At 43.6% G+C, this 17986-nt stretch overlaps 1 protein-coding gene across 1 annotated transcript; it reads left to right on the forward strand.

Moving 5' to 3' along the window:
- The first annotated feature begins 5480 nt into the window (after positions 1-5480).
- Positions 5481-17986, forward strand: LOC129833593 (protein lin-54 homolog). Its single transcript, XM_055898294.1, has 14 exons — positions 5481-6209; positions 6690-6801; positions 7024-7142; positions 8501-8629; positions 8848-9049; positions 9174-9247; positions 9387-9575; positions 9660-9751; positions 9967-10038; positions 10199-10301; positions 10499-10636; positions 16944-16967; positions 17263-17465; positions 17791-17986. Exons 1-14 carry the CDS (start codon positions 5481-5483, stop codon positions 17984-17986), a joined length of 2382 nt encoding a protein of 793 aa, XP_055754269.1.

Here is a 17986-nt window from a genome sequence, read left to right on the forward strand (position 1 = left end):
GACTTGGATGAAGATCAGATCAAATTTGATGACCAATTTATGCAGAAATCCAGGTAATTCCAAAGGGTTCATATACTTTTTCTTGCCACTGTATATAAAGGGAATAGGGTGCATACCTGTATACAGCCTCATTATAGGTATTTTATTGTGTTAATATTTTTTAAATATATTTGTTCATTTGTATACTTTTTAACTGCATTTGTGGGAAAGGGCTCGTAAGTAAGCATATAACGGTAAAGTCTACACTTGTGGTATTCGGCGCATGTGACAAATACAATTTGATTTGAGACGTGGCCCATCTCTCTATCTTTGTCACAGTAGCAGTGTGGTACAGAGAGCCTGCAAGACCATGAGGGCAGAGGCCCCTGGGCCCCAGCCTGGGAACGTTAAAGATGGTGTTTAGTCTATACTGAATTCAGTGTTTTTACATTGACTACTGTATGTACATGTTGTTACATCAGCGGTTAAATGTGACCAAAGAACTAATTATTGATTTATATTCCAAAATCGTTCTTTTTGTGAACTGTACAGCCTTACTGATCTACAGGTAACTGCCAAAATAAAGGAAACACCAGCATAGAGAGCCTTAATAGGGCGTTGAGCCGCCAGAACAGTTTCAATGCGCCTTTGAGACCCCTCTTTCAAAGTCAAATTGGTCGTCAAATTGAAAATATTGGGCAACTGTACATTTTTATACATGATCCTAAGCATGATGGGATGTTAATTATTTAATTAACTAAAACTAAACCACACCTGTGCAGAAGCACCTGCTTTCAATATACTGAGTGGGTTAGATTATCTGTCCCAGGTTACCCTGGTGGGAGGCTAAAAATCAATACATTTTTATTTGTCACATGTGCCATAAACAACAGGTGTAGATTAACAGTGAAATGCTTACTTACAGGCCCTTCCTAACAATGCAGAGAGAAAAATAGAGAAATAATAATTTACGGAATAAATACAGAATGAGTAATGATAACTTGGCTATATACACGGGGTAGCAGTACTGAGTCAATGTGCAGGGGTATGAGGTATTTGAGGTAGATATGTACATATAACCAGGAATAGGGTGACTATGCAACAGGATAGCAAATAAACACTAGCAGCAGCATATGTGATGAGTCAAAAAAGTTTGTGAAAAAAGGGTAAATGCAGATATTCCAGGAAGCTATTGGTTAATGATTTAACTAACTCTTTAGCAGTCTTATGGCTTGGGGGTAGAAGCTGTTCTGAGTGCTGTTGGTTCTAGACTTGGTGCATTGTTACCGCTTGCTGTGTGGTAGCAGAGAGAACAGTCTATGACTTGGGTGGCTGGAGTCTTTGATAATTTTTTGAGCTTTCCTCTGACACTGCCTGGTATAGAGGTCCTGGATGGCAGGAAGCTTGGCCCCAGTGATGTAATGGGCCATACACACTACATTATGTAGCGCCTTGGGGTTGGATGCCAAGCAGTTGCCATACCAAGCGGTGATGCAGCCAGTCAAGCTGCTCTCAATGTTGCAGCTGTAGAACTTTTTGGGGATCTGAGGGCCAATGCCTAATATTTTCAGCCTCCTGAAGGTGGAAGAGGTGTTATCGTACCTTCTTCAAGATTGTGTGGGTGTGTGTGGACCATAATAATTCCTTAGTGATGTGGACACCGAGGAAATTGTTAATTATATGACCACCCTACCATAAGTTATTGGGCTTGAGTTACTGTAATGATGTTTTCTGTATGGTTTAATTAGCATATTAACTACATAATTTGCATAATAACGCATATTCATTTAATACATTTTACTTGTATTTGAATCATCTCTGAGTTCTACACCAGCCCTGAAAATGTCACAACAATATGACCACCCTATCTGGAAATATTGTTGAATTTAAGATTTCAGACAGGTGCCTTATTGATAACAGATTATCAGTGACCTGTCCGCAACCTTTTCGACCTTTTCCGATCGCTTCAAAAAAATCTCAGCAATGGTAAATCCTATCCTCATGAAATAAATTGTTCTGTGTTCCCAAGAAGCTGCTTTATAACATGGAATACAACGTATCCCCCTGGGAACACACTGGTTGACTCAATGTTGTTTTCACTTCATTTAAATGACGTTGAAACAACGTGGAATAGATCTTGAATTGACGTCTGTGCCCAGTGGGATAACACGATAACCACATTGAGTAGTAATAAGTAGGATTATGTTTTCACATGCAAATGTGATTGCTTTTGATAAAAAACGCGTTTTCTGCCTTCCGAATGAAAAAAGGATCGACAATAAGAACATATATTTGATGGAAAACCGATGTGTGTTTCTGGACGATGCATCATGCTACCTTGACAACATGTCCAACTGGCGCAGATCATTGTTCGATTTGAGGATGGCCAACTCCCTTACTGCTTTTACCCGTTTACGTCATGAGTCTAGACTGGTCACCCTATGATGTATGTAAACCCTGAATTGCTGATGCTATGTATTGCCTTTGGAGCCAACGGTCGGACATATTGGCACTCCCTAGTAAGAGCAGGCACTCCATAGTAAAAGTAGTCCATGTTTCAAGGACAAAATTACATGTGTTTTTGTTGTTGCAGTTGGGCCTGTATCATTAGTCATCTCAAAAAATTATACTTATATTCTTTCTGTTTAGCTCACATAATATCATTTAACAGTATGCATGAAGGTATAATAAATGTGGCAAAAATTAATGTAAACGTTAACAAATGATGAAGGCACGGTGACTTCAACATAGCGCCCCTTATTAGAAATATAGTGTATATATAAATAATTTGGTACTCCGCGGCTCAGGTTAATACAATTTGCCTCGCTCTGTAACCCTCATTTACTCAAGTGTTTCCTTTATTTTGTCAGTGACCTACCTAGTTGTTGTGAGATCTATCACACGCTGAGCGCGAGTCCGGAAGTACTTCGATCAATGACGCGCCATGTGGTTGTCAAGGAGTGCGTGACGTTATTATGGGATGTTAGGGGTGAAATGGCGCTCGGCGCGGTATTTTGAACAATCGTCTACGTTTCTGTGCTTTTTACTGATATGTTGCTCCGCCTGTATGGACCGGTGAAGGAGTATGTACCTTAAGGCGTTTCGAGACACTAAAAATCATAGCTTCAAGGGGAGAAACAAACCACGTAAGAATCTGTTCGCTGTGTGAAAGGGGCAATACTTTGTGTTGCTGCTGGCTAGGCTTGCTAACGTTAGCTAGCTAACAGCTGATGATATCAAATTGGCCAGTTAGCAGACAGCTAGCAGCATATTAAGATACAATATATAGTAACGTAACGTTGGCTGTAGTATGTACTTACAAACTGTGGAAATACCTTATTCTAGTTAGCTAACGTAGCTTTGTTATAGGATTCATGTTGTTGAAGAGATATGAAGTTGGAAAATATCCATTAACTTTATTCACCATTCATTCGGATAAAGGAAACTATCAACGTTGTATATATTTCATAGCTAATTATTATTTTACTGATGTTTGACTGTTACATTGATTATTCAGCCTGTAGGTTTGTGTGATTATAATGACATCAAATTCATTGCAAATGCAGCCCAATAGATCGTTTCCAGCACCCCGACAGATGGACAGCAATTTATGATTTTGCTAAACCAGTTTGCCATTAGGGCCTGTCATTGTTTAGCTTCCAGAGGTTAATGCCGCTGTAGTAATCCTTTCTATTCAATATTGGCTAGACAGAAAAATACCTTCCTAGTATAGTCTGTGTGTTTGCTTTGTGAAATGTCTTGAAGGCAGCTGGGGCTTTGACTGTCAAATAGTCAGATGATTACGTCGAGGGTTCCTCTCAAGGTTTCTTTCTTCCAAAAGGAAGTCATATCCCCATTTTATTTAGGTCTCTGGGGGTTTGTTCTTTGACAAATGACTATTAAGCGTTGGTCTAATGAATGTTCTTATTCTACATTTGAATAGGTTTACCAAAAACACATAATAACAGTACACCAGTTGTTTACAAATGTGGACATTTGACAGAATTGAGATGTATTATTCGTGACGTTATTTACGTAAGTTGTATAGTTCTACACAGTACACAGAGTATCATGCAAGTATTTACAGGCTCATATGGCTTGTTACAGTAGGTGACACAAGGCGGAGAACTCTTCATATTATTACTGTGTTGCACTACCAGGTAATCTATCGCAAACTGTGACCACATTACTTTATTGGTAAACAAGATTCCTGACATGGGCGTTCATATCTATTGCTCGTGCTTCCTCTCATCTCTTTAGTTGAACTCATGACGAGGTGAAAATGGCGGATATTTCGAAATCCAACCCGGCCTGAAAATAGAAACGTAGCTAGCAAGCTATAGCTGGTCGTTTTCACAGTGCTGCTCCTGTCACAAATTCATGATTTTGACAGGCTGCTTAATAGTTGAGACAACAAGAAGCAGGCCCCGATCATATATCCTATCGAAAATTGAGGGGATGAACATCGACCCCCTCCCCCTAGTTTATCAACTTGTATAGTATCATATCTGTCTTATTTTGCGTATACCGGAGGTAGGACAAAGATTTATTTTCTGGGATGTCCAAAGCGGCCTAGCCAAGCTAACTAACCAGCTATCTACACCTCCGCTATGCAATCCATGACATGTTAGCTAAACTATTTAATTTGCACCGTTCGAGATTAGGCGGATTTTGTTGCAAAGTAGGCTTTTGATCTAGTTGTGTTGCAATCAAAGTTAAAATCATAACGTCGTTGCATAAACATGTTTGTTATTGTTCTTGGTGGCTAGCTAAACTAACGTTAGCGTATTCAGCGTCGTTTAGCTAGCTAGTGTTAACGACCATAGAAAGCACAGTTAGTTACCGCTGCAGATCCATTGCAACATTGCTAATGCTAGCTAAACAGATTATTTATGAATTTATACTGTAACGTCAAGTACTTGATTTTGCATTGCCTGTGTGTGTGTTCTGTAACACCCTTTTCATTGCTTATGAATTCATCGCTGTCTTTGAAAGTATTTGGTGTATTTGCGCTGATGTTTTTGATAGTAGATGTATACATCTAATATATTCACTAATGTCACACTGCATGTTTTGGCTGTATATTGTGACAATAACATCATTCAAATCCATGGTGATTTTCGCCTTCCATTGTCTTTGCAGTGGTGTCTGTGTGTGCAACATCAAATGCAGGAATTGGTAATTCAGTTTTAGGCATCTCACTGTATTTTTTTCACACAAAAAAGAAAAAAATACTTTTGTAATTGTTCTTGGTTGCCTAACAATTGCTTATGGGCACTAACCAAGATGCATAAAAACCTATTGTTAGAAATGCACGTTTATAGCCCAAGTAGCAGCTATCTATATCTGTTTTATAGTGTACTGGTACTTTCCTGTCAGTCATTCTACTGAAAGAAAAGTTGTTTTACACATCCAATAGCTTGGTGGAGCTGTTGGACTGACATTCTGAGGCTTCCTGTTCTGTCTCCAGCAGTGACTGAGCTGAGTGTAAACCTGCAGACATGGACGTGGTGTCGCCAGAGCTGAACAGTCTGCTCCCTGATGAGATCATGGACACAGAGGCCATCATCATGGATGACGACCCCCCCTCCGAGTCCCCTGCAGCCTCTGGCCAATCACAGCCTAGTGACGACTCACCAGTCCCCATGGATACGGATGTGCCCGCTGTCCCAGAGATTGTAAGCCTGTGTTCGGACGCCCCTCCAACCCAGCTGACCCAAGCCGGGACCACCCCCACAGGTTCCACCCTCTGTAGCACAACCTCTGCTACCCAGCTCCTCCTCACCTCTTCCACGGTTTCATCCTCCTCCCTCACCTTGCGACCCGCCACAGCCTCCACCCTAACCTCAACCACTCCTAAAACCACCAGCAGCCTCTCCCGGGTTAGTCTCACCTCGGGGGGCTTACAGAAGCTCTCAGCCCCCTTCACCCTCTCAGCCAACCACCAGATCATCCTCAACAAGGTGGCCTCATCCCCAGGCGCAGACATCACCAGGTCCCAAGGCACCACCACTACTACCACTACTCCAGGGGGCCAGCAGTTCATGGTGACGGCCATAGGGAAGTCTGGCCAGCCTATTGTGCTGCAGCTGCCCCACACAGGCTCCAAGTCTGCCTCAGTGCAGGGTCTGGGGGAGGCCAAGGCCAACCCGCAGCATTTCAAGGTGGTGACGGTCAGCTCCGCCAGTCAGGTATCCACCCTGCAGGCCCAGCAGCTGAAGACTGTACAGGTGAGACCTGTTTGTTTACCTGTTTATTGACTTGTTTTTGTCTCAAGGGTCTGGATTCTTTGCAATTCATTAGAAAGTAATTCCGTTTCTTTGCTATGCTGTGCTCACATTGTGTAGTGAGGAGATTCATTTAGTTATGTGTTGTCATGAAGAGCCTTATAAGGCTGGAAATCAATCCGCAACTGTAACCCCTCCACAAACACCATATGTGATCATCTTCATTTCAAGTACACTCACATGCATTTACTTGGTTGGTGAAAGGAGGGGTTACAATTCCACATCATTGCTATTTACAGAGAGAAAAAATAAATTTATTGGCATGTCCAAACCTAAGTGTTGAAATTATTAAATAAACATATTCAGAAGCAAATACTGTAACAATTTTTTATGGTGGATGATGTTGACAGGCTTTATAGGTCTGGGCTTTATCTCTAAGCTGTAGTTTGTGCAGTGAAGGTAAATTAACATATTTCTCAATAGATTGCTCAGAAAACTCAGGTGTCGTCGGCTGGACCAATCAAGTTTGTCTTTACTAAAGCTGTCAACAACAAAGGTCTGACTGCCCAGACATCAGTATCCAATGTCATTACAGGTAATCCCCTTGACATGCTCTTCATATTGACATCTTCATAGAAAGAATGCTTGGTTTGCAATGTGCCACACACACCCATGGATAGCTGCGTAATTGAAAGTTCAGCCTATTATAACAGCTTTGAGCCATAGAAATGTATATAGACTTTGATCCCTGCCTCAACTGTTTCTGACCTCATCGTTGTGATTCTGTGCCCTTCCCTAACCCCACCCACCCACCCAGGTCGGGTCCTGTCCACAAGCAGCCCAGTGACCCCCCCGCGGACCATCACCCTCTCTGAGACCCTCGGCTCCAGCTCCAGCAACAAGATCGCCATCTCCCCCCTCAAGTCGCCCAGCAAGGTCAGACATGCTGCCACTCAATCCCTCTGACCCCACTTTGAGTGAGGGAGAGGGAAGCAGTGTAGTTTCAGGGTCTGACATTAGAGTGGCCTATTGGCCCGGGGCCAGTAAACGTATTTCCAGTCAGTGGATCTCCTTTTTGCGTTCCAGTTCAACGTATACTTGTTCTGTTGCAGTCTACCATTGAAGACTACATGCGTAGAAGTCATGTTATTTGTATTTGAGCAATATGATTGGCCATTCATTAAAGCACCACCACGCTGCCGTGAGTCACAACGTCTACATGAGTTGATGCCATCAAACGGCACACGTGAGCTGTCCAGAGCAAAAACAAGCACTCATCAACCTACTCACTCAGCTTATTTATTTTAACTAAGGAAAGTGATTTACAAAAGTGAACATACTAGCAATATACTGGCTACTGTTGATAGTCTGCAAAAAGACACCTTAGCATTTGTCTTGGATAGTCTACCGTAGCCAGGTTGATATCTTTTGAACCCAATTCTCTTAAAGGAGCATCGTCCTATTTTGAGATGCAAAAAAATACATTAAGAAATCCTCTCAAAGGGACATACTTTAGAAACAAAAATGAATGCAGTTAATACATTTTAAATTCTAAAAATAGAGTAATGACTTGCATTGTACAAAACGTTAGGAACACCTTCCAACTATTGAGTTGCCCTCAGAACAGCCTCAATACGTTGGGTATGTACTCTACAAGGTGTCGAAAGCGTTCCACAGGGATTCTGGCCCTATGTTGACTCCAGTGCTTCCAACAGTTGTGTCAAGTTGGCTGGATGTCCTTTGGGTGGTGAACCATTCTGGATACACACAGGAAACTGTTGAGTGTGAAACCCAGCAGCATTACAGTTCTTGACACACTCAAACCGGTGCACCTACTACCATACCCTATTCAAAGGCACTTAAATCTTTTCTTTCCCATTCACCTGCTGAATGGCACACAAACACAATCCATGTCTTAAGGCTTGAACATACTTCTTTAACCTGTCTCCTCTTCTTCATCTACACTGATTTAACAGGTGACATCAATAAAGGATCATAGCTTTCATCTGGTCAGTCTATGTCATGGAAAGAGCAGGTGCTCATAATGTTTTGTACACTCAGTGTATATTACACCACTTTTTAATACATATCATAATAACCAAATCTAGCATATTTAATAGCTGCATATAGAGAGAAAGCATGCCAACCTATAGGCCCCACATGACCCCAATCCATTTAGAAACTATTCCATGTCTGGGCCAGTGAGTGGGACCCTGAGTTTTCTCCCATTTTGTGTTTGGATACAACTTGTTGTATTAGTAAACATATCATTCTGTTTTCTCTTTGTGTGACAGTTGACAGTGGTGTCGGTGGCCTCACAGGTCCCCAACTCCCCTCACAAGTCAGTGTCTCTGCCTCTCAACATGGCCCACCTGGGACATCAGATACTATTACAACAGTCTACATCCACCTCCCCAGCCAAGGTAGTCTCAATCCATTCTACTGCGCAGCTACAATTAGCCTCTATAACAGTGTTTCTCAATTGTGGTCCTCTAGGACCCCCAGAACTGCACATTTTTTGTTTTATTCAAACACTGGAACACCTGATTCAACTAGCCAACTAATTACCAAGACCTTGATCATCAGGTATGCTACTGCTGATGCTCTTGGAAATAATATTGACAGTTTTCTCCCCTCACAGACCATGAAGCCTGTGCAGACTGTGACGGTGGGAGGGGTGGGCGCCCCCCAATTTAAGACCATCTTTCCCCTGTCCACCCCGTCCAACGTGCAGCAGATCCAGGTGCCAGGCAGCCGCTTCCACTACGTCAGGCTGGTCACTGCCACCACGGGCAGCAGCACGGGACATGCCGGCAGCCCCATCACTAACTCATCCATGACAGGTAGGAGCCAGACTCCCAACTCACCATCCATACCATCCATACAGAGTGGCAGGGAAAGGATTTTAGGTCCAAACAGTGCAATAAATATACAGTGTGTATATAATGACCTGTTTTCCTTCCACAGCCAAGCCCATGGTGGTCAACACAACCCAAGTCAGGATGTCTGTCCCCATTGTCCCAGCACAGACAATGAAGCAGGTGAAACACACGACACGAACACACTACTTGCTTACAGATTGAATTGCTCCCCTAATCATACATTCACTCAGCCACGACAACATGTACTATCAATAAGATGAGTGTAATTGAACTAACCTTCATTGTTCTCCTCTCTCAGGTGGTGCCTAAGCCCTTGACATCGTCAGGCCAGGTGCTGACCACTCAGACCCAACAGAGGTTGATCATGCCCGCCACATCGCTACCCCAGATTCAGCCCAACCTCACCAACCTACCCCCGGGCACCGTGCTGGCGCCTGGCTCTGGGAACATGGGCTACGCCGTGCTGCCCGCACAATACGTCACACAGGTACAGGGCTGGGATGTGTGTTGAATGCATTTTAAATGTGTGTGTGTGTCTGTGCTCTCACACGTCTCTCTCTCCCTTCTCCAGCTCCAGCAGTCGGCGTATGTGACTCTGGCCAGCAGCTCTGGGTTCTCCACCCCTACAGGCATTCAGACTCAGGCCAGACTGCCTCTCAATGGGTAAGCACAACACCACACAGGAAATCCCCAGCTGGAGTATGATCTGTGGTTTGATGGCAAAGAAGTCCTTGTCAGTAAAAAAACAAAACTGTTTGCGATAAAGCACCTTTGTTTTTTTTGAAGGTTTTAAATTTCTTTTGATATGAAATGTTATGACAACATTGTTATAAACTCACTGCCCTGACTAATTATAAGCATATTCCCTTCTCCCACAGCTTATCAACATCGGGCGCTGCCTTCAGACCACGGAAGCCCTGTAACTGCACCAAGTCTCAGTGTCTCAAACTGTACGTACTATAATAATTTACAGGGAACTCAACCTACTCAACTATTGATGTTTAACAGGATTCCTGCTTTAAAAAGCAAATGTCCTGTATTTAGATGTGTAGATGTCATTTGAGATGAACCTCTAGCTGTCTATGTTGTGTCTGAATGCTCTCTCTGCAGGTACTGTGACTGCTTTGCCAACGGGGAGTTCTGTCAGAGCTGTAACTGTACCAACTGCTTCAACAACCTGGAACACGAGACCGACCGAGCTAAAGCCATCAAGGTGAGGAACAAGACATCAGATTTGACTCAACTTTATTTGTCTCACCTTATTCTACCTTTGTGTGAAAGAAAAGCTTGGTGTGACAAATGTCCTCTTTGATTCGTGATATGATTTGGCCTTGTGTAATACAGCAGACAGTTATTTATCTGTCTCCTTGCGTACAGAGTTGTTTTAAAAGGAGTGTATATTTTCCCCAGGCGTGTCTGGACCGTAACCCAGAGGCGTTCAAGCCGAAGATTGGTAAAGGTAAAGAGGGCGAGTCGGACCGCAGACACAGCAAAGGCTGCAACTGTAAACGCTCAGGCTGCCTGAAGAACTACTGCGAGTGTTACGAGGTGGGTCTCTCTCTCTCTCTCTGTCAAGCAAGTGAAATGGTACAAGCAGTAAACATTACTCTCACAAAAGTTTCAACGCAATGGAGATGTCATATTATGGCTATGTACAGTGTTGTAATGATGTGCAAATAGTTAAAGTACAAAAGGGAAAATAAATAACCATAAATATGAGTTGTATTTACAATGGTGTTTGTTCTTCACTGGTTGCCTTTTCTTGTGGCAACAGGTCACACATCTTGCTGCTTTGATGGCACACTGGTATTTCACCCAGTAGATATGGGAGTTATTTTCAAATTCTTTGTGGGTCTGTGTAATCTTTTTATTAAATGTTTTTATTTAACCTTTATTTAACTAGTCAGTTAAGAACAAATTCTTATTTACAATGATGGCTTACCGGGAAACAATGGGTTAACTTCCTTGTTCGAGGGCAGAACGACAGATTTTTACCTTGTCGGGGATTCGATCCAGCAACTTTTCGGTTACTGGTCCAACGCTCTAACCACTAAGCTACCTGCCACCCCAATCTTAGGGAAATATGTGTGTCTAATATGGTCATACATTTGGCAGGAGGTTAGGAAGTGCAGCTCAGTTAACACCTAATTTTGTGGGCAATGTGCACTACGTGCCTACGGCGGCTTCTCTCAATAGCAAAGCTATGCTACTGTCTGTATATAGTCAAAGCTTCCCTTAATTTTGGGTCAGTCAGTTTAGGGCCAAATAGCATTCTAGTTTATCTTTTTTTTGTAAACTCATTCCAATGTGTCAAGTAATTCACTTTTTTTGTTTTCTCATGATTTGGTTGGGTCTCATTGTGTTGCTGTCCTGGGGCTCTGTGGGGTGTGTTTGTGTTTGCGAACAGAGCCCCAGGACCAGCTTGCTTAGGGGACTCTTCTCCAGCTTCATCTCTCTGTAGGTGATGGCTTTGTTATGGAAGGTTTGGGAGTTGCTTCCTTTTTAGGTGGTTGTAGAATTTAACATCTCTTTTCTGGATTTTGATCATTAGCGGCTATCGTCCTAATTCTGCTCTGCATGCATTATTTGGTGTTTTACGTTGTACACGGAGGATGTTTTTGCAGAATTCTGCATGCAGAGTCTCAATTTGGTGTTTGTCCCAATTTGTGAAATATTTTTGTTGGTGAGCGGACCCAGACCGTAGAGGGCAATGGGTTCTAAAACTGAGTCAAGTATTTTTTTCCCAGATCCTGACTGGGTTGTTGATTTTTATGTTCCTTTTGATGGCGTAGAAGGCCCTTCTTGCCTTGTCTCTTAGATCGTTCACAGCCTTGTGGAAGTTACCTGTGGCGCTGATGTTTAGGCCGAGGTACGTATAGTTTGTGTCAATTAGGGTGTGCAGGGTGAATACGTGGTCTGTTGTAATTGGAGAGTCCAGTTGGTTCTGGTAGTCTTTAATAGCTGATTGTAAGATTAGTATTTGATCATGTACATGTTTTTTGCTGTTTGAATTTTGTTATAGAGCCAAAAAAGACTGGAGAAGTGGTTATCCATGCATCTCTGTTTTGAATAGATGCAGTGCATTCTGAAAGTATACAGACCCCGTGACTTTTTCCACATTTTTGTTACGTTACAGCCTTATTCTAAAATTGATTAAATTGTTTTTTCCCCTTAATCAATCTACACACAATAGATGACAAAGCAAAAACAGGTTTTTAGAAATTTTAGCAAACGTATAAAAAATAAAATGGAAATATTACATTTACGTAAGTATTCAGACCCTTTACTCAGTACTTTGTTGAAACACCTTTAGCAGCAATTACAGCGTTGAGTCTTCTTGGGTATGACACTACAAGCTTGGCACACCTGTATTTAGAGTTTCTCCCATTCTTTTCTGCAAATCCTCTCAAGCTCTTTCAGGTTGGATGGAGAGTGTCGCTTGTCGTATAATATTCTAATCAAGTGAGCAAGACTGTCATTTCTTCAACAATCATTTTTGTTTAATATCGATTAATTATTGCGATAATGAAACTGGCGACCCCACACTCTTGAGTGTTGGACCGAGAGCTTAAACTTACAGAAAAATGCAGTGTTCTTATATAGTAGATCTAAAAATGCTTTGTCGTGGCTGGTTCCACCCCTCCCATGTAGATTGAGAGGCATCATAAGCCACCTTGGGTTTATCTTGTGGTTATCTGCACTGGGTGTTTTACCCACAACCTCACTTTTTCTAATCATCCTTGTATCTGGGAAACTATGAGGCGATTGTTCTATTCCTCCAGGCTCTCTCTATCTCGGGTCACACACACCACATCTTGTCTATGGAATGCAGTCTTTAGCCATCATAAATCTATTGTCAGCTCAAGTCCCAGATGCCCAACTCAGTCCCACAGACGAGAGAGTACACATCAAAGCTATTCGATGCATAAACAGTGTTAAAACATACTCTTGTCATTTTTCTACCATTTGCTGCACAGCTATTTTCAGATCTCTCTCTAGAGATGTTCGATCAGGTTCAAGTCCAGGCTCTGGCTGGGCCACTCAAGGACATTCAGAGACTTGTCCCGAAGCCACTCCTGAGTTGTCTTGGCTGTGTGCTTAGGGTCATTGTCCTGTTGGAAGGTGAACCTTCACCCCAGTCTAATGTCCTGAGTGCTCTGGAGCAGGTTTTCATGAAGGATCTGTACTTTGGTCCGTTCATCTTTCCCTCGACCCTGACTAGTCTCCCAGTCCCTGCTGCTGAAAAACATCCCCACAGCATGATGCTTCACCGTAGGTATGGTGCTAGGTTTCCTCCAGACGTGACGATTGGCATTCAGGCCAAAGAGTTGATCTTGGTTTCATCAGACCAGAGAATCTTGTTTCTCATGGTCTGAGAGTCCTTTAGGTGCCTTTTGGCAAACTCCAAGCAGGCTGTCATGTGCCTTTTACTGAGGAGTGGCTTCCGTCTGGCCACTCTACCATAAAGGCCTGATTGGTGGAGTGTTGCAGGGATGGTTGTCCTTCTGGAAGGTTCTACCATCTCCACAGAGGAACTCTAGAGCTCTGTCAGAGTGACCATCGGGTTCTTGGTCACCTCCCTGACCAAAGACCTTCTCCCCCGATTGCTCAGTTTGGCTGGGCGGCCAGCTCTAGGAAGAGTCTTGGTGGTTCCAAACTTCTATTTAAGAATGATTGAGGCCACTGTGTTCTTGGGGACCTTCAATGCTGCAGACATTGTTTTGGAACCCTTCCCCAGTTCTGTGCCTCGACACAATCCTGTCTCGGAGCTCTATGGACAATTCCTTTGACCTCATGGCTTGGTTTTTGCTCTGGCATGCACTGTCAATTGTGGGACCTTTTTTATATAGACAGGTGTGTGCCTTTCCAAATCAAGTTGTAGAAACATCTCAAGGAAGGTCAATGGAAACAGGATGCACCTGAGTTAAATTTCGAGTCTGAAAGCTAAGGGTCTAAATATTTATGTAAATACGGTATTTCTGTTTTGTAACAACAACAAAAAAGTCCATAAACCTGTTTTCGCTTTGTCATTATGGGTTATTGTTTGTAGATTGAGGATTTTATTTAATCCATTTTAGAATAAGGCTGTAATGTAACAATGTGGAACATGTGAAGGGGTCTGAATACTTTCCGAATGAACTAACTCTTCGTGTTTTGTTTAGTTTGTTCCAATTTTCCGGGAAGTGGTTAGATTCCATGGATTCTTGAATTACATTGTGTTGATATCTGACGTGCTGTTCCTTCTTTTTCTGTAGTGTTTCAATGATTCACCATAGTGAAGGTGTAGGCTCAGGTTTTCTGCATCTCTGTTTTTGGTTGGACAGGTTTCTCAATTTCTTTCGTAGGTTTTGCATTCTTCATCATCAAACCATTTGTCATTGTTTTTTATTCTTAGGTTGTCTGCTCTCAATTTTTAGATTTGATAGGGAAGCTGAAATGTCAAATATACTGTTTAGGCTTTCTACTGCCAAGTTTACACCTTCACTAAATACAGTGAAATGTTTTATCCAGGAAATTATCTAAAAGGGATTGAATTTGCTGTTGCCTAATTGTTCATTTTTTTTGGTAGGTTTCTACACTACTTTCATTCCATCTATAGCATTTTTGTTATATTGTGCAGTTCCTTTGGCTTTGATGCCTCTACTTGAACAGAGCAATATTCAATCATAACTATGATTTTGCTGATAGGGGTGTCAGTGGGCTGACTGAACACTCTGAGAGACTCTGGGTTGAAGTCAGTGATAAAGTAATCCACAGTACTACTGCCAAGGGATGAGCTGTAGGTGTACCTACCATAGGAGTCTCCTCGAAGCCTACCATTGACAATGTACATACCCAGCGTGCGACAGAGCTCCAGGAGTTTTATTTTTTTATTGAACCTTTATTTAACTAGTTGTGACTGGTTTTTGTTGGTTGTTGTGTCTAGGAGGGCATATTTGGGAGGGAATACTGTCGCCTCCAGGTAGCTATTTCTCCCTGTGTGCTGAGTGTCAGGTTCTTGTCCAGTTCTGGCACCTAGGTCACCACAGACTAGTACATGTCCCTGGGCCTGGAAATGGTTGATCTCCCCCCTAGGATGGAGAAGCTGTCTTCATTAAAGTATGGGGATTAAATTGGGGGAGATATACAGTGGGGAGAACAAGTATTTGATACTTTGCAAGTTTTCCTACTTACAAAGCATGTAGAGGTCTGTAATTTTTATCATAGGTACACTTCAACTGTGAGTGTACCAAAAATCCAGAAAATCACATTTGTATGATTTTTAAGTAATTAATTTGTATTGCATGACATAAGTATTTGATACATCAGAAAAGCAGAACTTAATATTTGGTACAGAAACCTTTGTTTGCAATTATAGAGATCATACGTTTCCTGTAGTTCTTGACCAGGTTTGCACACACTGCAGCAGGGATTTTGGCCCACTCCTCCATACAGAGCTTCTCCAGATCCTTCAGGTTTCGGGGCTGTCGCTGGGCAATACGGACTTTCAGCTCCCTCCAAAGATGTTCTATTGGGTTCAGGTCTGGAGACTGGCTAGGCCACTCCAGGACCTTGAGATGCTTCTTACGGAGCCGCTCCTTAGTTGCACTGGCTGTGTGTTTCGTGTCGTTGTCATGCTGGAAGACCCAGCCATGACCCATCTTCAATGCTCTTACTGAGGGAAGGAGGTTGTTGGCCAAGATCTCGCGATACATGGCCCCATCCATCCTCCCCTCAATATGGTGCAGTCGTCCTGTCCCCTTTGCAGAAAAGCATCCCCAAAGAATGATGTTTCCACCTCCATGTTACACGGTTGGGATGGTGTTCTTGGGGTTGTACTCATCCTTCTTCTTCCTCCAAACACGGCGAGTGGAGTTTAGACCAAAAAGCTCTATTTTTGTCTCATCAGACCACATGACCTTCTCCCATTCCTCCTCTGGATCATCCAGATGGTCATTGGCAAACTTCAGACGGGCCTGGACATGTGCTGGCTTGAGCAGGGGGACATTGCGTGCGCTGCAGGATTTTAATCCATGACGGCGTAGTGTGTTACTAATGGTTTTCTTTGAGACTGTGGTCCCAGCTCTCTTCAGGTCATTGACCAGATCCTGCCGTGTAGTTCTGGGCTGATCCCTCACCTTCCTCATGATCATTTATGCCCCACGGGGTGAGATCTTGCATGGAGCCTCAGACCAAGGGTGATTGTCCGTCATCTTGAACTTCTTCCATTTTCTAATAATTGCGCCAACAGTTGTTGCCTTCTCACCAAGCTGCTTGCCTATTGTCTTGTAGCCCATCCCAGCCTTGTGCAGGTCTACAATTTTATCCCTGATGTCCTTACACAGCTCTCTGGTCTTGGCCATTGTGGAGAGGTTGGAGTCTGTTTGATTGAGTGTGTGGACAGGTAACGAGTTCAAACAGGTGCAGTTAATACAGGTAATGAGTAGAGAACAGGAGGGCTTCTTAAAGAAAAACTAACAGGTCTGTGGGAGCCGGAATTCTTGCTGGTTGGTAGGTGATCAAATACTTATGTCTTGCAATAAAATGCAAATTAATTACTTAAAAATCATACAATGTGATTTTGGATTTTTGTTTTAGATTCCGTCTCTCACAGTGTACCTATGATGTGTGTACCTATGATAAAAATTACAGACCTCTACATGCTTTGTAAGTAGGAAAACCTACAAAATCGGCAGTGTATCAAATACTTGTTCTCCCCACTGTAGGTAGCTACCTCTATTGGGGGGAGCATAGGTCTGATTAGGCTGGGCCTATATAGGGTGTGGCCAGGGTTTGTTTGGGGGGGTCTCAGCTGGTTTGGGTAAGGGCTGTGGTCTGGGTGTAGGTCCTCTTGGTGTGGCTTCTCTTGATGCAGATCCTTCAGGAGGGGGACTCGCAGGTCTGGGATGGTGTCTTGGCGGGATATCTGTTGCTCCTGTGTGAGGTGCTGGGGCTGCGAGATTGCTGCCTTGTAGAGGTGAACCTGGTCGTAAAGACTGTTCAAGTCCAGGGTGGTCCTTATATGGGTGGACTATAACGTTGTACTCTGTTCTATTATATGTTGCACGCCACTTTACATCAGGGGTGGCCAGTCTTATTCCTGAAGGGGTGGGTGCAGGCTTCTGGTCCGATCTACTAGTAGCACACACCGTTCTTGGTCACGCCTGCTTATTTATTGAGACTCTCTCTGCCAGGCCAAGATCATGTGCTCGTCTACCTGTAAGTGTGTGGGCTGTAAGAACTTTGAGGAGAGCCCTGAGAGGAAGACTCTGATGCACCTGGCCGACGCAGCTGAGGTCAGAGTTCAACAACAGACGGCAGCCAAGACCAAGCTGTCATCACAGATCTCAGACCTGCTTACACGGACCACTCCCGCCATCACCAGCGGAGGGGGGAGGTAAGACTCACTCCTTCTCTACACTCGCCCTCTGCAGCCTCACCCCCTCTCCTCAACGCATCTTCTCTAGATTTATTTTCTCTATCCTTAACGCCTCCTCCCTCTCACCTCCCTCTCACCTCCCTCTCTCCAGCCTCGCCCCCCCCCTCACCGGCTCACTCCCTCTCCAGCCTCGCCTCCCTCTCTCACCGCCTCCCTCTCTCCAGCCTCGGCTCACTCCCTCTCCAGCCTCGCCTCCCTCTCTCCAGCCTCGCCTCTGTACTCCCCATCTATGCTGTATCCTGTTCTAGAACAGTGGCTAATCTCTTCATCCTCTCTCAACCAGGATGCCCTATACGTTTGTGACGAAGGAGGTGGCGGAGGTGACGTGCGAGTGTCTGCTGGAGCAGGCTGAGCAGGCAGAGCTGAACCAGCAGCCCCAGGCCACCGCAGAGAGGATGATCCTGGAGGAGTTTGGACGCTGCCTCATGAGGATCATCAGCTCGGCGGGCAAGACAGACTGTCCCTCCATCAACTGCTAG

The sequence above is a fragment of the Salvelinus fontinalis genome, chromosome 2 (genome assembly GCF_029448725.1).
Source record: "Salvelinus fontinalis isolate EN_2023a chromosome 2, ASM2944872v1, whole genome shotgun sequence".
NCBI classification, from domain to species: Eukaryota; Metazoa; Chordata; class Actinopteri; order Salmoniformes; family Salmonidae; genus Salvelinus; species Salvelinus fontinalis.

Coding starts and splice junctions, on each gene's coding strand:
- LOC129833593 (XM_055898294.1), top strand. CDS start 5,481: ATGGACGTGGTGTCGCCAGAGCTGAACAGTCTGCTCCCTGATGAGATC. Junction 6,802..7,023: donor AGTATCCAATGTCATTACAG/GTAATCCCCTTG, acceptor CCACCCACCCAG/GTCGGGTCCTGTCCACAAGC. Junction 10,039..10,198: donor AAGTCTCAGTGTCTCAAACT/GTACGTACTATA, acceptor CTCTCTCTGCAG/GTACTGTGACTGCTTTGCCA.